Consider the following 26,920-nt stretch of genomic DNA (forward strand, 5'->3'; position numbering starts at 1 on the left):
GATCCCTGCTGTTGCCTTATCACAGCTAAAATTCGCTGATCAGGGTTGGTAAGGCTAGTGTGTGTGTGAGTATATGAGTAAACTTATCTGAAATATATTACTGTTAAATTTTACTTTATTTGATCAGGAATCTAAGATGTATACTATAATGTGTGGACACTGATGCATTATGTGGAAGAAAATGACTGGCCCTAGCAGTTGTCTTGCCACAATTAACAGTCATGGACCTGACTAAGCAAGTCTAGTGGGAAATGGAGAAATGCAATAATATGTCATCACAGATATTTTTATTTGATCACAATTGCATATTTGCAGCATCCAACGTCTAATAAAGTAGCTGTAGTTAATGGGTACTAATGCAGTCTTTGGATGAAATGATATAAATCATTGCTGCTGGAAATGAACTAATGCATCATTATCAAATCTGTGACAGTGGGAATCACTGCCTCTAACTGCACTGTTCACTCACTACTTCTGCTTCTGGGCACAATGAACATACGAACTCATGTTCATTGGTTCATACGTACACCTTCCTCTAACATGCTAGTTTGCTGAAATGATCCATTATGAAAATAATAGAGCTATACCCACAACTTAATGCAGCCCAGGGTATTTAGTTTATTCCTAGAGTTAGTCATCAATGAGTTATTAGACTCTGACAGAAAATTGCAAAGCCCACTTGTTGGAAAGAATTGTACATAATGAGGTCACACAAGGCTCAGGTACCTAGTGTAAATGCGACACATATACTAGAGGTACATAGTATTTCAGTGTAATTGCTTTTGCATTGGCACAACTACTGAGTTTCTGAGCCCAGTGAAGAAACTAGCCATACAATCTCATTCCCAAGCAAGTTATTTTCTGTCTTACATGGATCCATTTGGATACTATGCACATTAGTGCTTGCAAAGGTCATCAGCTCTGCTTCTTTTAATCACTTACAAGCCATTTTCCTTTCGTTCTCAATTTGTATACATTAAAACCTGGTCCGCAGGTCCAGATTTCCTAAATTCACGCCAAGAACTGCACTTCTGATAATCTCAGGTCTCTTTTGCCTGCCTTTTCTTTGATTTTTTTGCTATACCAAAACGTATTTTGTCTTGTATAATGAAATGCATAAATCCCCATATCCACTGTTTTTGGATGGATTCTTTAGCTCAGTTATAAGCAGTTTCTGTAGCATTCTGTACTTTGGCATTATACCTCTCAACCTTTTAGAACAAGAAATCTGGACAAAGCCATAAATAATGGGCAAAGGAGCAAAGGCCCCAAAATAGGGATACTTTTTAAATACTGCACTTATAAAGTTAGAAAGTGGACAGAATAACAGGTTTTGCATTAGCATGCATTTTCTGACGGGTATGAAGTCTTGAAACTCAATTGTCCATCATTATTTTCTGACTTCAGCCCTCAATGATTTGCCAGTGATTTGCCAGAAAACCACAATTTTATGAGAAACAGATCAAAAATATGAGGCAAAAATCTGGACATTCTGTGAAAATCTGTACAGTTGAGAGGTATGCTTGACATGGAAAAATTAACGAATGAATGAAATGTTGTTTCTGAGCTTTTAATTTGACTCTTACTGATGCTGTTAAACCCTTCTGCTCTTCAAGAAATGTAAAGCAAAGGCTTCTTTTCCAGCAGCACGTACATATGTGGCACACACTACCTTGTCATGCTTCATTATCCCACTCACCACAAAAAATAAATCCAAATCATGAACCCAAACTAGCCAATTTTCAAATATACCCTGCAGTGAAAAAATACTGGTGGATACAGTCTGGGTATATTTATTCTGGGAATTCAATTTCTGTCCTTTCAGACACACATTTCTTCATTTCTAAAGTATTTTCTCTACTCTGTCAAGATGCAACAACTAGATACTTGTTAAAATGCTCAGCATACATCACAGGCATTATGAAAGTTTCCAGCATCTATGAGCGGTTTACTCAGACTAAATTCTAGAAGGAATACGTACATGTATTAAGATGCCAGCATGTTTGAAGATTTATTACTCTGTGTGCTACAGCTGCCTTAGAGGGGTGAAGCACAAAGGCAAGGTGTGCTATCTGATCCTCAACAGTTACTTGGTTAGTGAGAGCCTACACAGTTGACTTGGTATTGCTGGAGGATTAAGAGGGTATGAAATCCAAGTACTGTAGTATTGTCTTTTATTATGGGGTGTTGACTGCTGCAGTAGGAGATGCACAATGACTCTGATATGCTTGTCTTCTCACAACAGCTAAAAGGTGTCACTGACACTGGAACATCATCCACTGGACAGACTGGTGTTGAGTTTTTCCTGCAGAACCTTATTCTTTCAGCTAGGATCCCCACAGCAAAGGTGTGTATCCAGCAGCAGTGACACCAGCAAGGTGTGCTAGAGATCTTGGATTTGAGTCCCAAATGAGAGTTGATTTTGTTTTCACTTCCATGATTCTAACAACGCTTAAACAGAAGGCTTTTTTCTGTTTGTGTAGGTGTGTGGGTGTGTAATATGACTTTATTCATGGTTAATGTTGTTTTCAGTGCAGAGCACAGATTATGACTGAAATACAAATATCAAAGGGCATTTTTAATACTACCCCAGCAAATTTAAAGTTATGGAATTAAATCAGAATGGAATTCATTCAAAACTATTTTATAGTTCACTGTATTATGTTCAACTTGGTCCAACACAGAGCTCTTCATGTGTACAGTAACTACTCCTGGGGATTTTTTTACCATTTCATTTTTGATGTATCCTCATTCAGAAATACCCCCTACTAAACATGCATGACACAGAACCATGCCATGCTCTCCACAGCCCTAAAGATACACAACACAACATTATATTATAATGCATTGTATAGAGAATTACATGCATAGCATACAGTACGCAGTATTTTGTGCAGATAGGTTCATAGGTAGGTACTAGGCTATCTGCCAGAAGGCATTTATAAGCCTAGCCAGAGTGTGTCAGCTTTCACCGCCCCATTGATTAACTGAGCCTCTGTCAAGCAGAGCTAATGAAGTGATCCCAGGGGTGTATTTTCTGTTACCCATCCACTCGTCAAGGTTTCTCTTGAAGAGTGTTAGTGAGAGGCTCTGCCTGATGTTATTTGGAATTATGTTCCAAAGCATGTGTAGTCTCTGTGACAGGAATCTATCCCTCCAGCATGTTCTATTTATTGTTGTGGCGAAGCTTAGCTCACTAGAGCACGTGACTCGCAGTGACTTGGATTTCTTTAGGTGGAGCATGTCCATCAATTCTGAGTTGGACATGGCTTTGTAAATCAGGCAGAGATCACCTATGAGTAAGTGATATACCACTGAGTACAGCCGGAGTTTTTCAGTCGTGCTGAATAGGACATATTTTTGCGACCAGTAATCCTCTTGGTGAGGTACTTTTGTGGTCTTTCCAGCTTTTGGAAGAGTCTTGTAAGGTACATCCCAAATGGGGCATTGTACTCTATGATGGGTCTAATGAGTGATGAGTAGAAGGGCACTATAAACTCTATTTCTAGATGCGAACCCTTTATTTATTAGATGGGCCACATAGAAGGATTTCCTAACTACTTTGACAATATGATTGTCAAAGGAGAGGTTACCATCTACCTGGGTCCCCAGATCTCTTATTACCTCTTCTGTATTAAGGGGGCTGCCACCTACGTGGTAATTCGTGGGTGTTTTGTTTTTCCCAAACGGGATGACTATGCATTTTTTTGGCATTTAGCTTGAGGCCATGACTTTGACATCAGGTGTCCATCTCAGTAAGGCCCTTAAACCCCACTGTAAGTCACACTGTTAAATGTAGTCAAACAAACACACATTAGATAACACACAGCAATAAATGCAAGTGCATTTGTCACTGTTGTTCAGTGTCAGTAAGCTATCCTTTATCTACCAAACAGTCACAAATGTGCAAACATTTTTACTAGGCAGTGCTGATAAAAAAGTTGCAAAAAATAAATATCTAGGTTCTCAACCCATAAAAAGGCAACATACGTTCTAAGTATAAGCAAGCTATCAACTACAGTAATGAAATAATTGATGGCAGACATATGGGTAGGAGACTGTACATATTCCCCAGTACCTCAGTATTCATATTTCCCAGTACCTCGTATTCAGAGATCTACTAAAACCGAATGAGCTGCAGCTCCTGTGGTACAGACATTGATCTCCTCTGCCCTCATTTACCTACTGTGTGACCCTGAGGAAGTCACTTAGCCAGACAGTGCTTGGTGGGCTAGACTCCTCAGTGGTCTCTCTGACTACAAGCCTAGTAATTACCTATTAACCTATGACAGATGTATAACTTTCACCTAAATGCCTTGCTCTAACATTCTCAGTAATTGCACTACTTTCTTGCTTCTGTGCCATGTGTTCCTTTGTTTCAGAAAGTTGAATGACAGCTATATTCAGAAAAAAATTCACTTTTCATAACAAAACATACCATAAAGTTTCCTGAGAGGGCTGGTTGAAACACCCCATCTAAAGAACACATTTTATTGGTATACGTGCAGGTGGTGAGATCGATCATGCTTTCCACATGTGCTCTGCATGCAGCTGCATCCTGTGATCCAGAAACCATCACTTTCTTTGTTTTATCGAATGGAGATGGTCTCTCTTCTGCTGTACAAGATGAATCATAAACATGTTCCAAAACAACAGTTTGGTTGTAGTCACGTGGCCAACAAGGGTTCACTGTATTATCACCATAGTTATTAGCCTGAAAAGGAATAGAAAAAAATATAATTTTTTTTATTTTCAGACCTTATGCTAAAACTGTTGAACACATTCCTCTGCAGGTCACAGAAAGAAACCATGTTTGTTGTGTGCATGGCAATGGGGGACAGTTCATGTTAAACGAAAAAAATGGCAACACACGGCCCCCCATTCATGTTGTACAAACTAACACAATATACATGTTCCATATGCCAGGTAAAATAAAGGCACTTCATATACAGAGACTGACAGCAATTCAAATGAACGACATATTATGCAAATAAAAATAACTTATGAGATGTTTTGCTGAAGAACCAGGAAATGTATTTATTTAGTTCAGTTTGATAACTGGGTATTGGACTGGTCTTCAGACCCTTTTTTAGACATGACCCAAGCACCATAGTGCAAGACACAAACAGAAAATTATACACAGAGTTATACACAGTGCAGTAACAAAACAGAGACGGTACATTTATACTCAATTCACAATTATAACTGCAAGTGAGTATATTTACATATGTATGATTAAAGTAGCCTTTGAATTATGGGTCATGTGTTAAAAGTAGGTCTTTACAAGAAAGATGCAACTACAGTTAAACTACAAGGACTAGACGTACATATGCAAGAGCATTTGTACAGAGGCAAAAGCATTTAGCGCCCTGTTTTAGTTTCTAAATAACTAAATGTTTCTTGCTGCCTGGAATTAGCTATTTGCAGGAGTAAAACAGATGGACTTAAGTCTAGAGAAAGATTTTTTAAATAAGGTCTAATGAGGGCAATGCTATCCTTTTGGCGGTCTCCAAGTGCGAGGTTAGGCTGCTTAATTTGAAATTTTGCTTTCAGGAGTCAAGACATTGTCCCATTTTTAACAGCTTGCAGATTTGACAGTTAAGTAGAAGTATTTCTCTGTCATGTACAAACAGCCAATTGCACTGCTGGAGAAGTTGAGACTAATGATTCCAGGGTTCTGCAAGAAGAAAATAGCTGCAGATATAAGAGGTTGGAGAAGAAGAAGTGGGATTGTCAGAGAGATGAAGAAAGTAGACAAGAGTATAAGGAGATGAGGTGCATGGCAAAGAGAGAGGTGGCGAAGGCTAAGGATAAGGCGTATGAAGAGTTGTATGAAAGGTTGGACACTAAGGAGGGAGAAAAGAACCTGTACTGATTGGCTAGACAGAGGGACTGAGCTAGTAAAGATGTGCAGCAGGTAAGGTTGATAAAGGATAATGAGGGAAATATACTCACAAGCGAGGAGAGTGTGTTGAGCAGATGGAAAGAGTACTTTGAGGGGCTGATGAATGAAGAGAATGAGAGGGAGAGAAGGTTGGATGATGTGCGGATAGTGAATCATGAAGTGCAATGGATTAGCAAGGAGGAAGTATGGATAGCTATAAAGAGGATGAAGAATGGAAAGGTTGCTGGTCCAGATGACATACCTGTGGGAAGCATGGAGGTGTTTAGGTGAAATGGCAGTGATTAAATCTTGGGAAGTGAGAGGATGCCTGAGGAATGGAGAAAAAAGTGTTTTGGTACTGATTTTTAACAATAAGGGTGATGTGCAGACCTGTAGTAACTACAGAGGGGTTAAATTGATCAGTCACAGCATGAAGTTATGGGAAAAAGTAGAGGAAGCTAGGTTAAGAAGGGAGGCGATGATTAGTGATCAGCAGTATGGTTTCATGCCAGGAAAGAGCACTACAGATGCGCACTACAGATGTGATGCTTGCTCTGAGAGTGTTGATGCAGAAGTACAGAGAAGGTCAGAAGGAGTTGCATGGTGTCTTTGTGGACATAGAGAAAGCATATGACAGGGTGCCTAGAGAGGAGTTGTGGTATTGTATAAGGAAGTCAGGAGTGTCAGAGAAGTATGTAAGAGTGGTACAGGATATGTACGAGGGTAGTGTGACAGCAGTGAGGTCTGCGGTGGGAGTGACAAATGCGTTTAAGGTGGAGGTGAGATTACATCAAGGATCAGCTCAGAGACCTTTTTTATTTGCAATGGTGATGGACAGGTTGAAAGACGAGCTCAGACAGGAGTCCCCATGGACTATGATGTTTGCAGATGACATTGTGATCTGTAGTGAGAGTATGGAACAGGTGGAGGAGACCCTGGAAAGGTGGAGATATGCTCTAGACAGAAGAGGAATGAAGGTCAGCAGGACTAAGACAGAATATATGTGTGTGAATGAGAGGGAGGATAGAGGAATGGTGAGGATGCAGGGAGTAGAGGTGGCAAAGGTGGATGAGTTTAAGTACTTGGGATCAACAGTCCAAAGTAAAGGTGAGTGTGGAAGAGAGGTGAAGAAGAGAGTACAGGCAGGATGGAGTGGGTGGAGAAGAGTGTTAGGAGTGATTTGTGACAGACTAGTACCAGTAAGAGTGAAAGGGAAGGTCTACAAGAGGGTAGTGAGACCAGCTATGTTACATGGGTTGGAGACAGTGGCATTGACAAAAAGGCAGGAGTCAGAGCTTGATGTGGCAGAGTTGAAGATGCTAAGATTTGCACTGGGTGTGACGAGGATGGACAGGATTAGGAATAAGTATATTAAAGGGTCAGCCCAGGTTGGAAAGTTTGGAGACAAAGCTAGAGAGGCAAGATTACGTTGGCTTGGACATGTGCTGAGGAGGGATGCAGAGTATATTGGGAAGAAGATGCTAAGGATGAAGCTGCCAGGTATCAGGAAAAGAGGAAGGCCTAAGATAAGGTTTATGGATGTGGTGAGAGAGGACATGCAGGTGGTCGGTGTGACAGAGCAAGATGCAGAGGGCAGGAAGAAATGGAAACAGTTGATCCGCTGTGGCGACCCCTAACGGGAGCAGCCGAAAGAAGAAGACTTTGTATTTTATCTGCTTCTGAATGTAATGTAGGGTTACAAGAGGGAGCCCATATTCAGTTTTAGGGATAAGCACATTTTTAGCCAAGGCATTAGGAAATATAGGGATGAGAAGGTGTGAGATTCTACAGCAAAGTTTTAGTTGGTGGAGTGTTTTGGCAATACTATTATCAGTATACTTGGCCAATGAAGGAGTAGGGTCCAAGGTGACCCCTAGGCACTTCTGTTCTGTTAGTAGTGGTAGTGGGTTGCAGTCTATATCAGTGATAATTAGACTTGGGGGGGGGGGGTCTACAATGTTTTGGCAGGGTCCCAAATATCATGATGTCAGGCTTTAAGGAATTGATTAAGAGCATATTTTTGCATATACACATACTTGTATGGTGGAAGAAAGGAAAATATTTGCATAGATGTACAGTGTGACAAAGGAATAAGCTTGTTATTTAAAGTAAGTCAACACTGGGAATTAGTCTTGTGACTCAGGTACAAATTGGTAAAATGTAAATTACCATATGAAGTTCAGACATTAGCAGCAGGAATGGGATAAGTATCTTACTCAGTACCAATACACAAGGTAACTGCAAAAAGCAGGACAAAGACAGTGCTGGATAGTATTACAGTGGACAAGAGAGGGAAAATATTTTTTCTAATTTTGCAAAATAAGACAAAACTCAAAGGGACCATGAGAGGCTTGCTTATAAATGTTACTAAAGAATGACTGCAAGAAACAGAAACAATGCAATATAAAGAAAAGCGAACAATTGTGCGGCTTTAATGAGGATCAGCCCTGCAAGCTACCCTGACTTGATTGTATTATCAGCTACATGTCCTTCAAATAAACAGTTACCTTCAGATAAGTGAAAATCCAAAACAATGTATGATTAAGAAAAGTGAATAAGGGATGCATAACCTCAGTGGAAGTAGGCCTGCAAGTCATTTTGACGTTTACACTGTAAGTAATTTTTCTACATACAAATAAGGAGAAACAATAAAAAAAAAATATGCAGTAATAAGAGATAAGCAAATGAAGCAACAGAAAGAGTCAAAGGAAGCAATCGAGAATAATTTTATGGTCAGTTACAGAGATTTCTCTCAATTACCTTTCTTGTTAATTGAATTACCATTTGTTTGCCTGGGTAGAGCACAGACCACATAAGACCACTTTCAGGCCCAGGCTGGGAAATCAGTACACAAAGTGCTTGAATACAGATCAGTACAGACTACCAATGAAATACTTGTTTGTTTGTGTCTTTTGGCTTTTCCCAGTTAGGGGTCGCCACAGCGGAACTCCGGTCCGATAATGATTGGCAGTAGATTTTTACGTACTGGCTTGCCGGGCCTAAAGCACAACCTTCAATGAAGGAATGCCCATTCACGCATGTTGCCACACAGAGACGCTCTGAGAATCGAACGGGCAACATCTAAAGTACAGTTTTGTACCTACCACAAATGTAGATGTTCGAGTGCTCATACAGCTGCAGTCATAACAGATGGGGTTATCCTGCCGTCAGGCGGGTCCTCGGTCGGCCGAATTCCAAAGTCTAGGTCCGGTGTCGGTTGTCGTCACTTCTTCCTTGACGTCAGTGCGGCAGGGGTATAAAAGAGCCAGCCGACGCCATCTTCTTCAGTTTTTCTTGCCCCAGATGTCAGGTGCTCCCAGAGGGAAGGCAAAACATAAACTTATGTAATCATGCAATATAGAATAATCAAAAAACAGTAGTTGCAAGCAAATACACCATAAAAGAATACTCCAAGTAGGTTGTATGAGAAGGTGTTTGTCATAAGGCCTGTCCTAAGAGGGGATGGAGGGGGGGAAACCTGGACTGCAGCTGTATGAGCACTCGAACATCTACATTTATGGTAGGTACAAAACTATACTAGGTTCATCGTGCATACAGCTGCAGTCATATCAGATGGGTAGAATCCCAAAGCTAAGTAGGGGTGGCAGGCACTAAGTGGAACTAGAAGAAGCAAGGATGCCCTGCAAGACAGCTGTGGCAAATCCCGCTCTAGATTTTGAGTAAAGTGGAAGGTGATAGTGTTTGGAGAAAGTGTGCACTGAACTCCAAGGGGCTGCTTCCAAAATGTCCTTGGTAGGAACCCCCCTGAGGAAAGCTGCAGAGGTAGCTGTGGCCCTTGTGGAATGGGACCTGATGCTAGATGGCACAGCTTTTCCATGAAATGAGTAACAAAAGCGTATGCAGTGGGCTATCCATTTTGAGATTGTCTGTTTGGAGACAGCCTTTCCTTGAGCACCTGTAGCATAGAACACAAAGAGTTGCTCGGATTTCCTGAATGGCTTTGTCCTGTCCAAATAATAACATAGTTGTCTGTGAATGTCCAAGGAATGCAGTAGTCTTTCCCCTTTGTTTTGTGGGTTAGGGTAAAAGGTAGGTAAGTGGATAGTCTGATTCAAGGCTACACTGGATACTACCTTTGGCATAAAGGTAGGGTTGGTTCATAAAGAAACTCTGTCCTGATGGAAAATGATGAAAGGTTGCACAGCCATGAGGGCCTGTAGTTCCGAAACCCTGCGTGCTGAGGTGACAGCCAGAAGGAAGGCTGTTTTCCATGACAAATATTGTAGTTCTGTTGAAGCAGCTGGCTCAAATGGAGGAAGGGTCAGTTTTTCCAATATGAAGTTGAGGTCCCAAGCAGGGACTGGTGGTTTCCTTGGGGGTTTTATATTCTTCGCCCCTCTGAGGAACTGTCTTAAGAGAGGATGAGAGAATAAAGGAGGATCTGTGTTGTATTGTGCAGAAATGGCTGAAGCATGGATTTTGATGGAGGAGAAGGAAAGTCCACTGTTTAACATCTCAGCTAGGTACTGTAATATTTGAGATATGTTTATTACCCAAGGATTCTGGCCCTTTTTCTGATTCCAGGCACAAAACCGCTTCCATTTGGCGGAGTAGGCTTTTCTAGTAGAAGGTCTTCTGGCCTCCAAGATGACATCCTGCACCTCCTTGGAGAGGAGGGTCTGTTGTGAAATCAAGGGATTCTCCATGCGGCTAGATTTAGGGTTTTGAGCTGGCTGTGAATAGTTTTGAAGTTGTGCTGGGACAACAGAAGAGGCACTAGAGGTAGGATCCATGATGGGGAATGCGTCAGGCTCTTCAGGAGTGGATACCAGTGTTGTCTTGGCCAGTCTGGAGCAATGAGAATCATTTTCTGCCTCTCTGCTCTGGCTTTTAGTAGAACTTTGGGCAGCAGAGGGAGAGGCGGAAAGGCATAGACTGTCAATGTTGTCCAATTGAATTAAAGTGCATCCACTTTCCAGGCCTGCGGATGATAGGTCCTTGAGCAAAATTTTTTTAATTGGTAATTTCTGTGGGTAGCAAAGAGATCTATGTCTGGCTGTCCCCATGCCCGAGTTATCTTTGTGAAAACTTGAGGATGCAACTTCCATTCATGTGGATCTGTCATATTTCTGCTTAGGCTGTCTGCCAGTGTGTTTTCCTTCCCTGGCAGGAATTGTGCCTGAAGTTGGATTTGCAATTCCAGAGCTGTGTTCCAAAGGGTCATGGCTAGTCTGCACAGGGGGTATATGAATGAGTTCCCCCCGATTTGTTTATGTACCACATCACTGTGGTGTTGTCTGTCCTTATCAATAGCTGGCCTGGATGCAGTAGGTCTTTGAAGGCCATAATAGCATTTTGCACTGCTAGCATTTCCTTTTAGTTGATGTGTAGGTGCTTCTCTTTTTGGGACCATTTTCCCTGAATGCACTGATCTTTCATGTGTGCCCCCCAGGCATAGTCTGAGGCATCTGTTGTGATTATTTGATTTGCTTGGGGTATGCAGAAAGGGAGACCTTTGTTTCTTTGGCATGCTTGAGCCCACCACAGAAATTCCTTTTGAAAACATGGAATGAGTGGTATAATTGTTTCCAAACTGTGGCTGTGTTGAGACCATAAGATTTTTAGGTACCATTGAAGTTTCCTCATATGCAGCTTTGCACATGGGATCAGCAGGATGCAAGATGCCATGAATCCCAGAGCCTGCAGGACTTTCTTTGCAGTCAGCCTGGTGAAGGTTGCCATTTTGCTTAAGTATTGAGATAGTTCCCTTGTTTGTCTGGCGTGAGGTAGGCCATCTGGGTGTTTGTATTCAAGCTGGCACCCAGGAAAATTATTGTTTGAGAGGGTATTAGTTTTGATTTCTTTTTGTTGACTGTGTATCCCAGAAAGTTCAACTGTCTTATTACAAATGCCAGGTGTTTCAGAAGTATGTCCTTGCTGTTCACTTGGATCAGGCAGTCGTCCAGATATGGGTATATTTGTATTCCTTGAAGTCTGCAGAAGGCAATTACTGATGCCAGGCATTTTGTAAACACTCTGGGTGCAGTAGATAAGCCAAAGGGCAATGCAGAGAATTGATAATGGGTTGAACCTGCAAGAAATCTGAGGTATCTTCTGCAATCTTGTCTGATAGGGACATGCAGGTATGCCTCTTTGAGGTCCAATGTTACCAGCCAAGACTCCTTGCCCAGCATGGGAAGAAGCTGCTGTAATGTGAGCATCTTGAATTTTGGTACCTGTAAATATGTGTTTAGGATGGATAGATCTAAAATAGGTCTCCAATCTTTGTCTTTCCTTGGTACCAGGAATAGTCTGGAATAAAACCCTTGACCTTGTTCTTTTGCTGGCACCTCTTGAATAGCTTTCATGTCCATGAGAGCTGAAATTTGTTTTTGTGCCTCTGCCCTTTGATTTTGTGGCAGGTTTGGCATGCCTCTCATTTTTGGAAGGGTGTGAAAGTGGAATCTGTAGCCTCTGTCTATAATGTCCAGGATCCATTTGTCTTTTGTGACAATATGCCAATTTTTTGAGAATAATGCCAGTTTTCCGCCTAAAGGTGCTGCCATTAAAGCTTTGCTTGGCAGGTAATGGGGAAAGTCATTGTGTCTGCTTTCTGAATGACTGTGATCTATCTTCTCCACCTCTTGGGGTTGGTGCTTGCCATTGCCTGGCTCTGAATGATCCTTGAGATTGCCCTCTACCTCTCGGGTGCCTGTATCTGTCTCTTTGAGGTCTGTCCGTGGCTGGAAAGGACCAATTTTTTGAAGGCCAGTTTCTGCTGAAACGTGGAGGTTGTACCTGCAGGAAATCTTTCACTGTTTGCATTGATCTCGCCTTTTCCTCCATTTTCTTTAGTACCTCCTCAGCTTTAACACCGAACAATACATCTTTTTGAAGAGGTGCATCCAGTAATTTAGCTTTGACATGATCTGGTAAGGCTTGTTCTTTGAGCCAAGCATGTCTACGTATGACAGACCCTGTAACAGCAACTCTATATGAGGCCTCTAAAGCATCAAAACCACATTGCAAGGTATGTTTACCCACTTGCTCTGCACTATGCAACAAATCCTGCAACTCTTTTAAATCTGGTTGCTCAGGTTGTGTCATTTTGCTTTTCAACTCAGATAATAAAAACTGTTGATACTTTAACATATGGAACTGACAGTTTAATGCCCTCATGGTTAAAGTGGCCGAGGTATACAACTTTTTCCCCCACCTTTCTAAAGCTCTGGAATCTCTCTCTAAAGGTAATGGGTTTTTAGCAGTAGAAGCCTTAATTCCCTTGGGACCCTGTGAAATAGTTTCTGGGTTAGCAGTATGGCTTTTGTATAGGAACTGGTGTGAATCTGGAACCCGGTAATACCTGTCAGGTTTAACAGGAGCCGGAGGTAAAGAATCTGGGTTGAGGATGGCTTCTGTGTACACATCATCTAATATATCTAAGACAGGAGGGATAGTCAGAGGCCTATGCTGGGGGAGCAAGAGAAAATCCCTGAACCTTTTCTTGGAATCTGAGTAATCTTGGCCTTCCCAGTGAAAGTGTTCCCTCAAAGTATGTAGGTTTCCCCAAAAGAGTAGTCCTCAGGGGGGGAGACTGAGGGAATAGACTCCTCTGCATCAGAGTCTTCAAAAGGAGAATATGTATATTCCTGGTCCTCAGAATGTTCAGAGGTAATAGAGGCTTGATCTGAGGAAGGGTAGTCTTCCTCTAATCTGGGCCTTTTGTCCAAGGGGGGTTGAGAACCCCTGATAAGAGTAATCAAATCCTCAGCCATTTTGAGCATTTGTTTTTTAGGCATGGGGCCTTGAAAGGGGGTCTGTGGTCCTTGTTTTTTAGTTTTCATGGCTGCTTTAGATTTTGTGAAAGCCTTAATGGAGAAGGAGGAAGGCCTGAAGACACCTTGAGAAATGGCAGGCCTGTCTAAACTCTGGGTTTCCCCACCAAAAGTGACGTCGTTATCTGTAGTCAGAGTGGGGCGAGCCTGCGACCTCGGGCACAGAAGACACCGGTAATGAAGTGTCATCGGTAGTCAGGGGCTGCATAGGTGCCTCGCTGAGAACTGGAGAACCGGTAGTCGGCCTTAGTGTGGTGTCAGTAGAAGTCACGGACCTCGTACGTCGGTCCTTATCCTTGCGTCTTTTACCCAAAACTGGAGTCGGAGTATCCGACGACATAATGTAATTAAATTTTTTACCAAAATAGTGATGGGCGAACTCCGCCCGACGCTTAATAGTGCGTTTGTTGAATCTAGCACAAAATCGGCAGGCCAAGACGTCGTGGTCTGGGCCTAAGCAAGGAATACAGAAAGAGTGGAAATCCTTATGCGGTATTTGCTTTCCACATGAAAAGCAATTATTAACTTTGTCTGACATCGGTCTGAGGCAAGAAAAGTTTCCCCAATGGGGTACTTAGCTTTCAAGAAGACTTCGGCTAAAATATTTTCGTAAATCTCAGGAGCTGGCCGACGGCACTTGCGAACTTCTTCTGCTTCGGGCACCACGCGGCAAGAAAGACTGAAGATGATGGCGTTGGCTGGCTCTTTTATACCCCTGCCGCACTGACGTCAGGGAAGAAGCGACAACAACCGACGTCAGACCTAGACTTTGGAATTCGGCCGACCGAGGACCCGCCTGACGGCAGGATAACCCCATCTGTTATGACTGCAGCTGTATGCACGATGAACATCTGTGAGGTGACAACGCTACTGCAGCACCACCAATGAAGTACTACCAATGAAATACTAAGAATGCTAAAACGTTTCATAGAAATCTAGCTAAAATGGTGGAAGTTATCCAGTAAAATGTTTATGCATGTTGGGTATAACAACAAAAAATGCTACCGCAGCACCAACACCGCAGTACTACCAATGAAATACTAAGAATGCTAAAACATTTCATAGAAATCTAGCTAACATGGTGGAAACCATCCAGTAAAATGTTTATGCATGTTGGGTATAACAACAAAATAGTTACAGCTGCTTTGAAGGAATCCATGTCAAAGCCTGAATGGCCTCCCACTGTAAAATATTGTAATCACTGTAAAATGTTGTAATCCTCTGATCTAGTTCCCTTGGAGTTACACAAGGTTAAAGGTGCACAGGAAATTACTTTATGGATCACTGCATTTTGACTACTTAGGCTCAGCAGACTACAGACTGCTGCAACAATTCAATGGTATGTAACATATCCACAGATTGACATCAGTCCCTGTTCCTGTATAATTCTCATACATTCTTAAAAAAAATGTGCAGTACTACTATATCCAGAACTCTGGCAAAAATAGCAGGTCAAACTTTAAATCACATCTATTACGGGTGACTGTGACTCCAGGTACCCTTGGGCATGTATATGTGCGTGCATTTTATGCTCGTAGGTGTATAAATATTTGCATCTGGTATACTTCTGCTTTTTTGCAAATGTCATTTACTATTTTCTCCCTCATATAGCCAGTCCCACCTCTACAGACACTTAACCCTTAGGTGCTCCTGTCACCCAGGTTTTGTACCCGACACTGTAGCAGCCCATGAGGGGAGGTACTATGGAGTAGACGAGCTCCAGTGATCCTATTGCCGGGAAGAATGTGGGTCCTGTCGAGGTGGATAATTAGTGATAATGGCATATACCTTTGTTAATATCAACAGTAACCATATAACCAAGGTGCAGAAACATAACTACTTGCTAGCTGGCATCATTGCACATTAAGCATTTGCCCATGGAGTTAATAGTTAAAAGAACAAAATGTCCTCCATTACTACAGCTCCAAGTGGTGGACCTTCTTTTCAGTCACCTAGCGTGATATCACATTGTACAAGAGTATTTTTTGCAAGTGGAAACACACAGGGCTCAAGAATAGCAGACAGGGTAGGGGGCTCACTGTCATGACCAAATAAATTAGACTGAAAGAGCAAGCCGACTGTAGGAACAAAAGCAGGGGAAGTGTGTAATAAAGGTGAAGTGAGGAAAGTCTTGAAATCAGGGCATTTTTTCCAAGAAACCATTCCCAAATATTACAGTAGTAATCACAATATGTATACAGTAAATAAGCTACATTATACATTAGATTAGTTGTGTAAAATCTTACCATAACCATAGATATCCTTCTCTTTAATATGTTGCAATATTCATAACATGAGGGAGTCTGCCACCAGATGACTCGTACATCTGCCCAGTATACAAAAGTCTAGTGCTACTGTGAGGTACATGTGAGGTCACACAGAAGCAAAATGTACATCAGTCATAAAGTGAAGTTTGGTATAAAGTAAACATTGGCACATACTAGACCTCAGAACTGAATGATGCAGAAAGCACCAGCCTGACCCCTAGGGGAGGGGAACATGCCAACAGAAGCCAGGCAAGCATCGGGGGGGGGGGGAGTAATACTGCAGCATACAGAATAGAAGGACATCTATGGTTATGACAATATTTTATACAGAATGGCCTTCTATTCATATGCTGCAGTATTCACAAATCAGGGACAGCACCAAAGCTCATGCAGAAGAAGAATTGGATGGAGGAGGAGAAATTTTCCACAAACCCATGCAGAACAGCCCTGGCAAAACCAGCTCTGGACCTGGAAATGCCATCTAATTTACAGTGTTTTGTGAAGGTATGAACAGAAGACCATTTAGCTGCTTCCAGGATAGAGCAAGTGTCGAAGACTTTAAAGAAGGCACCAGAGGAAGACGCTACTCTAGTGGACTGTGCCCTAATAGGTGAGGGGATATTCTTTTCATTAGCCACATAACAGAAGGAAATAGTTTTAGAAATCCAAGTGAAAATAGTCTGCTTAGAAACAGGCTGGCCCAGGACCCTTGAGTGATGGGAAACAGACAGTCAGATTTCCATATTGGTTTGGTATTATCAAAGTAATACCAGAGTTGTCTGTGCACATCTAAAGTGTGTAGGACCATCTCACTAGAGGACTGAGAAGGGAAAAAGGTAGGAAGATTGATGGACTGATTGAGTGATAACTCATTCACCACTCTGGGCATAAAGCAGAGGTTAGTGTGTAAAGAAAAAAATATCCCTGTGAAAAACTGTGAAAGGGGAAGAAGACATCAGAGCCTGTAACTCAAGACACCATTCTGGCAGAAGTAATGGCCATGAGAATGACTGTTTTCCAGGTGCAGTGTTGCAGAGAAGCAGAACTTGCCGGCTCAAAAGGGGCCAAGTTAAGTTTTTCTAATACAGTTGAGATCCCAAGTAAGAGCGACTGGTTTCCTTGGTGGTCTGATGTGAAGGACACCTTTTAAGAAAAGTTTAACTTCCAACCTGGAAGCTAAAGGGGAGACAAAGGCAGACATGCAGAGACAGCAGAAAGATGAGCTTTTACTGAGAAGTATGACAATCCACTCCAGCAATTCACACAGGTAGGCAGAACCACTAGAACGTCCACTAGCAGTGGTTGTAAATCCTTTTTAAGACACCAGATGGAAAACCTTTTCCATTTGAAAACAGGATTTCCTAGTAGTGGGTTTTCTGGCCTCCTACAGAACTTGCAGCACATCTTCAGAAAAAAGGTGTCTGAAGGGAATCAAAACCCTACCACCCACAGGGTCAGTTGTAATGTTGACATCTGTGGATGTACTAAAGTTTCTTTGTCCTGTGTAAGTCCATTCTGTGGGGTAACTTGTGGTGATTGCTCTTGGCTAAAAGCAGAAGGAGGAAAGTACAGTTGTGTACCTATCATAAATGTAGATGTTCGAGTGTATTCACTGTTGCAGTCATCACATTTGGGTTATCTGCTTGCAGTAGCCCTCAGTCAGCCTGATTATCAAAGTTTTGGATCCTGCATCGGTTGCTGTCCCTTCTTCCATGACGTCAGGTAGTCAGGGGTATAAAGCATGCAGCCGATGCCATTACATCAGTTTTTCTTGCCCCAGATGTCAGTTGCCCCCCTAATGGGAAGCAATATATATATATATATATATATATATATATATATATATATATATATATATATATATATATACACATACAAGGTTACGCCTCCAACAAAAAAAAAGCAAATACACCAAAAAGCTTTAAGCATAGTAAAAAGGAATAGAGGTACAGCCAAAAAAAGTCAAGGGGCTGGAGGGAGGGTAACCAGGACTGCAACAGTGAATACACTTGAACATCTACATTTATAGTAAGTGTACACAACTGTACTATGTTCTTCATGTTTCACTGTTGCAGTCATCACATTTGGGTAGATTCCCAAAGCTAAGGCTGGGAGGAGGAAATTATATAGCATTAGGACCAGCTATAAGGCCCTGCAAGTCTGTAGTGGCAAAGCCAGCTCTGGATTTAGAGAAAATTGGCAAATGGTAATGCTTGCTGAAAGTATGTACAGAACTCCAGGTAGCAGCTTCTAGGATGTCCCTGGTAGGGACACACCTGAGAAAGGCTGTAGAGGTAGATGCAGCCCTGGTTGAATGTGGTCTTATCCCCTGTGGGATAGGTTTTCCACGGTGCTTATAGCAGAAATGAATGCAATGGCCTATCCATTTAGAAATGGTTTGCTTTGAAATGGCCTTCCCCTCTGCCCCTGCAGCAAATGCCAGCAGCAACTGTTCAGATTTCCTGAGAGGTTTAGTCCTGTCCATGTAAAATCTAAGTTGTCTGTGCACATCTAAGGAGTGCAGTATACATTCCCCTTTGTTCTGTGGATTAGAAAAGAAGGTTGGCAAATGAATGGACTGATTAAGAGCCACACTGGATACTACCCTGGGCATGAAGGAGAGATTTGTCCTGAGGGACGCCCTGTCCTCATGAAATATTATGAAAGGCTCCACTACCATGAGGGTCTGTAATTCAGACTCCCTTCTTGCTGAAGTGATGGCTAGGAGGAAAGCTGTTTTCCAAGAAAGGAATTTCAACTTTGCATTTGCAGTTGGCTCAAAAGGAGGTAGAGTGAGTTTTTCCAATACAAAGTTAAGGTCCCAGGCTGGGGTAGGGGGTCTCCAGGGTGGTCTTAAGTTTTTGTCCCCTCTGATGAACTGCTTGAGCTGTGGATGAAAGAAGAGGGGTGGTTCTGTGTTGTAATGAGCTGAAATGGCTGAGGCGTGAATTTTGATGGAGGAAAAGGAAAGGCCCTTGTGAAGCATCTCAGTTAAGTATTGAAGAATCTGAGGTAAACTGGGCACTGCTGTGCCCATCCCCTGAGTTTGGTTCCAGGAACAGAATCTTTTCCATTTTTCAGCATAAGATTTTCTAGTACTAGGCCTCCTTGCCTCCAGAATGACATCCAACACTTGTTTACTGAGGGATGGTAATGGAGAGATCAGGTAATTAGCCAGGCTGCCAGGTTCAGGGTTTGAAGCTGAGGGTGCAGAATCTGGCCCTCCTGCTGGGACCGCAGGGTAGGGTTCTGAGGCAGGTGCCATGGTGCCAGCAGTGACACACTGCACAAGAGGAGGTATACCAGTGTTGACATGGCCAGTCTGATGCAATCAGTATCATTCGTGGTTTGTCCTGTTTGATCGTTAGTAGTACCTTGGAGAGGAGAGGCAGAGGAGGAAAGGCATAAACTGATAAGATTTTTCCAGGTGAAGGACAGGGCATCCACTTTCCAAGCTTGTCTGTGGGGAGTCCTTGTGCAGAATTTGTCCAATTGCTAGTTCTGGGGGGAGGCAAACAGGTCTATCTCAGGGGTCCCCCCATTTGTTATCAACATGTTGAATGTCTTTGGTTCCAGTTTCCACTTGTTTGGGTCCATGAGATTTCTGCTTAGTTTGTCTACCAGTGTATTTAGCTTTCCTGGCAGGAATTCAGCCTGTAGGTTCCCTTGGTAGCTCAAGGCTGTGTTCCACAGAGCCATGGCTAGTCTGCAGAGAGGGTATGAGTGAGTTCCCCCACTTGTTTACGTACCACATAACAGTGGTGTTGTCTGTCTTTACCATTAATTGCCCTGGAAGGATGTGGTCCTTGAAGGCTGTCAGAGCGTTCTGTACAGCTAACATTTCTTTTTGATTGATGTGCACGTGCATTTGACTTGGGTTCCATTTGCCCTAAATACACTTCCCTGCCAAGTGAGCCCCCCATGCATAGTCTGATGCGTCTGTTGTTAGGGTTTTGGTGGCAGTGGGTAGAGTGAATGGCAGTCCTTTGTTTTGGTAGCAGGCCTCTGCCCACCAAAGGAACTATTACTGTAGGCAAGGTATAATAGGAATCATTGGTTCTAGATCCTGAGAATGTTGACACCATAGGCTTTTTAGATACCATTGTAGTTTCCTCATATGCAGTCTTGCATATGGAATTAGGAGAATGCAAGAGATCATGAACCCAAAGGCTTGCAGTATTTGTCTTGCAGATAGCAGGGTCTTTGTGGCAATTAGTTTGTCAAATGAGCTTGTTTCTCTGGCGTGAGGAAAGCTATCTGGGAAGTTGTGTTTAAGCTTGCTCCCAGGAATATAATTTGTTGGCAGGGTGCAAGATGTGATTTCTTTTCATTTATGGTGCACCCCAGAGAAGTTAGCACTTTTTGTACAAACGCCATATGATTCAATAGTATGTCCTGGCTTTCTGCCTGAATTAGACAATCATCCAGGTATGGGTATATTTGAATATTTCTTTGCCTGCAAAATGCAATGACTGGAGCTAGGCGCTTTGTGAATACACTGGGTGCAGTAGATAAGCCAAAGGGCAGTGCAGAGAACTGATAGTGCATGCTTAGGTATCTTCTGAAAGATTCCTTGATTGGGATGTGCAGGTAGGCTTCCTTTAAATCCAGTGTTGCCAACCAGGCATCCTTGCCTAGCATAGGAAGCAACTGTTGAAGAGTTAGCATCTTGAATTTTGGGATCACCAAAAAAGTGTTTAGGATAGAGAGGTCCAGGATAGGACGCCAGGAGTTGTCTTTTCTGGGAACCAGGAAAAGTCTAGAGTAGAAACCTTGTCCTCTTTCCTCTTCTGGGACAGTTTGAATAGCCCTTATACTTAAGAGAGAGAGAACTTGCTTTTGAGCCTCTGCCCAGTGATTTGGGGGTAGATCTGGCCAACCGTTTGGGGTCGGTAAAGTGTGGAAGTGGAATCTCTATCCTTGAGAAACTATATTTAAAACCCATTTGTCCTGGGTAATGAATTCTCAGTTTTTGACTTGCAAAGCAATCTTTCCCCCTAAAGGAGCAGTCAGTTGAGAAGGGCTTGGAAGTTTTAAAGTTAAGTCATTGAGACAGTTTACTACAGGGGGAAGTTTTACTACTCCCTGCTTTGGAAGTGGGAGTCCCCCCACTGCTTAGTTCTGTGTGTACCTTAGGGCTGAAGCCTGGATGTTCTGCTGGTTCTGGGTTTGGACTGAGAAGGCCTGGAAGAGGCAGGAAAGGACCAGTTCTTAGAAGGTCAATGCCTACTAAAGCTTGGAGGCTGTAAATGCAGGAAATCTTTAACCATTTGGATAGATTTAGCTTTTTCCTCCATCTTTTTAAGTATTTCTGCTTTGTTGCCAAACAGGTGGTCCTGGTTTAAGGGAGCATCCAACAATTTAGCTTTAACATGATCTGGCAAAGATTGCTCCTTAAGCCAAGCATGCCTTCTAAGTACAGACCCAGTGACAGCAGCCCTGCAAGATGTCTCTAGTGAATCAAAACCACATTGCAAAGTATATTTTCCACCTTGTTCAGCAGAATGCATTAAATCCTGTAAATCCTTATTTTCAGCACAATCAGCAATCATCATCATTTTCTGTTTAAGCAATCCAATAATATACTGCTGATACTTTAACATATGAAGCTGCAGTTTAAGGCCCTAATGGCCAAGGTTGCAAAAGTGTATACCTTCTTACCCCATCTATCCAGCGTCCTGGAATCTCTATCAGAGGGGGTAGGATTTTTGGCAGTAGTAGCCTTAATGCCCTTGGGTCCCTGTGAAATGGTCTCAGGATGCACAGTAGGATTTTTAAAGAGGAACTTGTGAGAGTCAGGAGCCCTGCAATATCTATCTGGTTTTCTGGGAGCAAGAGGTAAGGAGTCAGGGGCCAAGCTAGATTCCGAAAAGGCATCATCAACAATGTCCAGTACAGGGGGGACAGCTAAAGGCCTGTGTTGGGGCAGGAGTAAGAAATCCCTAAGCTTCTTTTTAGAATCAGAGTAATCCTGGCTTTTCCAGTGAAAATGCTCCCTAAGAGTATGTAAGGTTTCTCAAAAAGAGAAATCCTCTGGAGGGGAAGCAGAGGGAATAGAGTCCTCTGCATCAGAATCCTCATAAGTAGATAAGGATAAAGCCTGGTCATCAGAGGAAACAGAAATTTCAGAATCCTGAGCAGAAGAATCATAAGCAAATTCATTCCTAGGTCTCTTAGGGGGGTAAGGTTGGCTTCCCCTAATTAAAGTAATATGGTCTTCAGCCATTTTTATAATTTGATTTTTAGGCATAGAGGCCTGACCATGCGGTCTGGGTGTCGGTTTTCTAGGCAAGGATCTAGTTTTAGGCCTTGAAGAAGAAGATAGCATCAGTTTAATATGCAAGTCAGTAGGCCTGAATACATCCTCAGGAGCCGGTGCCTGCACAGCGGCTCCGGACCCATCCAAGGTAGAGACATCCGCAGGCTCCACAGTTGAAGCATCTTGCAGCATACCAGACTCCGAATAGGTCTCAGTAGAGGCCTGCAAATTTGAAGTTGCAGGTATCAGGGGCTGCAAAAGTGCCTCACTGAGGACCAACAAACTGGCGAGTAGCTTAGGAGAAGCGTCTTCGGCAGTTTGGACCTAGGCGGCCTGTCTCTGTCATTATCTTTGCGTTTTTTTGGAATGTCAGTAGCTGGGTGGCTTACTGAAGCCATATCTGGGTAATTGAACAGAGTACCAAAATATTTAGAAGCATACATATACAGATGATGAACAGTTCATTGTTTAAATAAGGCACAAAACTGACAGCGAGGTACGTCGTGGTGAGGGCCTAGGCAAGGAATACAGTACGAATTAAAATCTTTATGAGGTATTTGCTTTCCACAAGAAATACAATTATTGACTTTTACTGACATCAGGTTAGAGCAAGAAAAAGTTTCCCCAACAGGGTACTTAGCTTTAGTTGAAGACTTCAGTTCTGAAACTCGAAAACGAAAATGTCAGGAGTCGGCTGACTGGCATTTGCGAACTGCTTCTGCTTCGGGCACCACACAGCAAGAAAGATTGATGTAATGGCACTCGCTGCATGCTTTATACCCCTGACTTCCTGACATCATGGAAGATGAGACAGCAACCGACGCAGGACCCAAGACTTTGATAATCAGGCTGACTGAGGGCTACTGCAATAGTGAAACACGAAGAACATCCAATGTTATCTTGGCCAAAAGGGAGTCACCAGCAAGATTTTTGTTTGCTCCTGTTGGATTTTCAACAGGACCTTTTGGAGAAGTAGGAAGGAGGAATGCATAAAGAAACACCCCCCTCCAACAGAAAGGTAGGGAGTCCACCCTCCATGCCTAGAGATTTGAAGCCCTGGCACAAAACTTGGGAAGTTGTCTGTTCATGAGGGAGACAAAGAGACCTACCTGAGGTATGCCCCATCAATGGGCCATGACCAGAAATACATCCCTGTGTAACATCCTTTCATGGGACTGAGTTATGGACCTGCACAGTGTGTCTGCCATAAAATTCTAAGTCAAGGGAATGTAAACTGCCTGGAGGAAGAGTTAACTCTGGACAGCTAACTCCCAGTCCTGTAAAGCCAGTCCGCACAGGAAATAGGACTTTGTCCCTTCCTGTTCGTTGACATACCAAAGGACTATGGTATTGTCTGTAAACCATCTTAAAACCCGTAGTGAAAGAAGATGCTTTAAGATTTGTAGAGCAGAGATCAGGGCCCTTATCACTTTTATATTGATGTGTTCCCTTTTCTGGGCTGGAGTCCAGACATCTCTGGCCGTCCATGAGACCAGGGTTGCTCCCATCCCATGTCTGAAGCATCCATGTACAGCTCCTGAATGGGAAGAAGTGGTTGCAAGGGTAAGCCTGGGTTCCTTGCAACCTGTTAGATGAACCAGTGTAACTACTTTTTCAGGCAAGAAAAGGAGTGGGATACCAAACTCCAGAGGATGGAAATGCTGTACTCATACAGTTCTCAAGAACCACTGGAATTTCCTCATTTGTAACTTGACTAAAGACATCATGGCAGTAATGGAAGCCATGAAACCCATGAGGTGAAGAAACATTCTGGAAGTCAGGGATTGGAGAAGCAAGAGGCCCTGGAAGTAAGAGGTGAGGGATAGGACCTCCTTTTCTGGAGGTAAAGAAGCCAGCATCCTGTCTGATTGGATCCAGCAGCCAAGGAAGATGTGGTCTTGGGAAGGCACCAGAGTAGATTTCTGGTAATTGACTATGAACCCTAGATCCTCCAACAGTGACACTGTGAAGGTGAGGTTCTCCTGAAGGATGTCTGGAGTCTGAGCATGGAGAAGGTCATCTAGGCATGGAAAGATCTGTATGTCCTGTAGTCTGCAGAAGGCTATGACAGGAGCCAAGCATTTTGCGAAGACTCTTGTGGCCATAGACAATCCAAAGGGCAAGGCACAGAACTGTAAATGTGAGGAAGCAAAGTGAGAAAATTTTCTGAACCGAAGATGAATGGGAATATGAAGATAGGCATCCTTTATGTCCAATGACACCATAAAGGCCTGAGGAAGGATGAGAAGAAGAAAAGTGAGTCAGGTTAACATATGAAAGGTGGAACCTTTAGAAAGGTATTTAGATGGGATAGATCTAGAATGGGTCTCCAAGGACCATCCTTCCTGGGTACCAGGAACATTCTTGTGTAGAACCCATTTCTTACTTGGGAGGACGGCACTACCTGAATGATGCCGTGAGAAAGGAGATTGAAAATGACCTGGGAAAGAGTTCCAGTTGTTCTTTTGAAGGTTGTGGAACACTCCTGACTAGGGAAGGAGTCCTCTACACCATAAAGTATCCTTGCAGGATGATGGATAGGACCCAGGAGTCATGAGTTATCCGTTTCCAAGCAGAGACAGAAAGAGAATGGAAGGGGCAGAGGTGTTACTGGTCCAGGAGGAAGGTAATCACAGACTACCTGTCTTAGTCTGAAAGGGCTGTTTCTGTGTAGAGAAGGTAGATTTAGAGGAAATGTTTTTCCTAGTATCTTTTACCCTTGGAAATTGGGGCCTGGCAGACTTTTTTACAAAGGTGGTCTTGGTAGGGTACTTCCTCTGAAACCTGGGCAAAGGGGAAACAAAAATATGCTTCCGGTCTTGCAGCTCTTGGCCTTTCTGCTGTAGAGACTTAAAGAGTTCTGCAGCAGAGAAACCAAACAATGCCCTGTTTTCCAGGGGCATCCATGCTATTTGCCTTAATGTCATCAAGCAATGATTGGAGCCTGAGCCAAGAATACCTCCTCAGGACTGCCCCAAATGGAGCCGCTCTAGCTGGTGCCTCCATGGCATCATAGCTACACTTTATGGAATACTGTGTAACCTGAGCAGAGGAAATAAGGAAGGAGGAAAACCTAGCCTTAGTGGAAGAGTCAGGATGCTCAGAAAATAATTCACCAGCATCCGAGAGAAGGGCACAAGAACATTTAGCCATATGGGTCTGATGGTTAATGGCCCTGAAAGCTTGAGTAGCTGAAATATAAACCTTTTTTCCTACTCATGCCATGACTTTGCTCTTCTTACCTGAGGGAAGCAGGGAAGTGGCAGGTAGCATCTTGGAGGCCTTGTCTACAGATAGTGAAATGGTAGCAAGGTCTGTACAGGGACATTAGAATAGGAATCTGGAGTCCTCCAGCACTTTATAAAATCTATTTGGCATTTTGGGGTCTGGAGTTGAGAATCAGGAAGGCTGGCAGAAAGTACAGTTGTGTACACCTACCATAAATGTAGATGTTAGAGTGTCTTCACTGTTGCAGTCATAACTGTAGGGTGCTCCTGCCGGCAGGCAGCCCGAGGTCGGCCAGAATCCCAAAGTCTGGGTCCGGCGTCGGCTGCACAAGCCAGTACCCTGACGTCAGTACGCTCTGGTACATAGCCCTCAGCCGACGCCATCTTCTCCAGCCTTTCTTGCCCTAGATGTCAGAAGTTCCCAATAAATCATAAATGAATCCCACTAGGAAACACAAATACACCACAAAAAAAGAGAAAAAGAGGGGATAGGAGGGAGGGAAACACCGACTGCAACAGTGAAGACACTCGAACATCTACATTGATGGTAGGTGTACACAACTGTACTATGTTCATAGTGTTTCACTGTTGCAGTCATAACTGTAGGGTGGAATCCCAAAGCAGTGAAAAAGGGGGGAGGTCTAGACAGAAGAAGGGGCAGCAAGAAGACCCTGCAAAACAGCAGAGGCAAAGCCCGCCCTGGTCTTAGAATACAAAGGGAGATTGTAGTGCTTGGAAAAAGTATGCACAGAACTCCAAGTGGCAGCTTCCAAGATATCCTTGGTAGGAACTTCCCTGAGAAAAGCTGTAGAAGTAGCAGCTGCTCTAGTAGAATGACTTCTCACAGTACCTGGAAATTGTTTCCCATGATGAGTGTAACAAAATCTTATTCCATAAGAAATCCATTTGGAAATAGTTTGTTTGGAAATAGCCTTTCCAAGAGAACTGGAGGCAAAAGAAACAAACAATTGGTTAGATTTTCTGAAATCTTTAGTCTTGTCCAAATAAAATCGTAACTGTCTGTGCACATCCAAGGAATGTAAAATCCTTTCCCCTTTATTCTGAGGATTAGGAAAGAAGGTAGGAAGGTGAATTGTTTGATTCAAAGCCACTTTCAAAATCACCTTAGGCATGAAAGTAGGATTGGTCCTCAAGGATACTCTGTCCTGGTGGAAAATAAGGTATGGTTCCACAGCCATGAGAACTTGCAACTCTGAGACCCTTCTGGCAGAAGTCAAAGCCAACAAAAGAACTGTCTTCCAAGATAAAAACTTAATATCTGAAGATGCAGCAGGCTCAAAAGGAGGTAAAGTAAGTTTTTCTAAAACATAATTAAGATCCCAAGCAGGAACAGGAGGGGTTCTGGGAGGCCTTAAATTCTTAGCCCCTCTCAAGAATTGTCTCACCAAAGGATGAGAAAAAACAGGGGGATCAGTATTGAAATGAGCAGAAATAGCAGAAGCATGTATCTTAATGGAAGAAAAGGA

General features: G+C 42.9%; 1 protein-coding gene across 1 annotated transcript in view; it reads right to left on the reverse strand.

Moving 5' to 3' along the window:
• Positions 1-26,920, reverse strand: part of ENTPD2 (ectonucleoside triphosphate diphosphohydrolase 2) — a 1,039,348-nt gene that overhangs the window by 197,820 nt on the left and 814,608 nt on the right. The window contains exon 6 of the mRNA XM_044058390.1: positions 4,439-4,714. Within this exon, the coding sequence (XP_043914325.1) occupies positions 4,439-4,714 (276 nt within the window). The remainder of the gene's footprint in view (positions 1-4,438; positions 4,715-26,920) is intronic.

This window comes from Protopterus annectens, chromosome 16.part0 (assembly GCF_019279795.1).
Source record: "Protopterus annectens isolate FY-2018-M chromosome 16.part0, PAN1.0, whole genome shotgun sequence".
Classification (NCBI taxonomy): Eukaryota; Metazoa; Chordata; order Ceratodontiformes; family Protopteridae; genus Protopterus; species Protopterus annectens.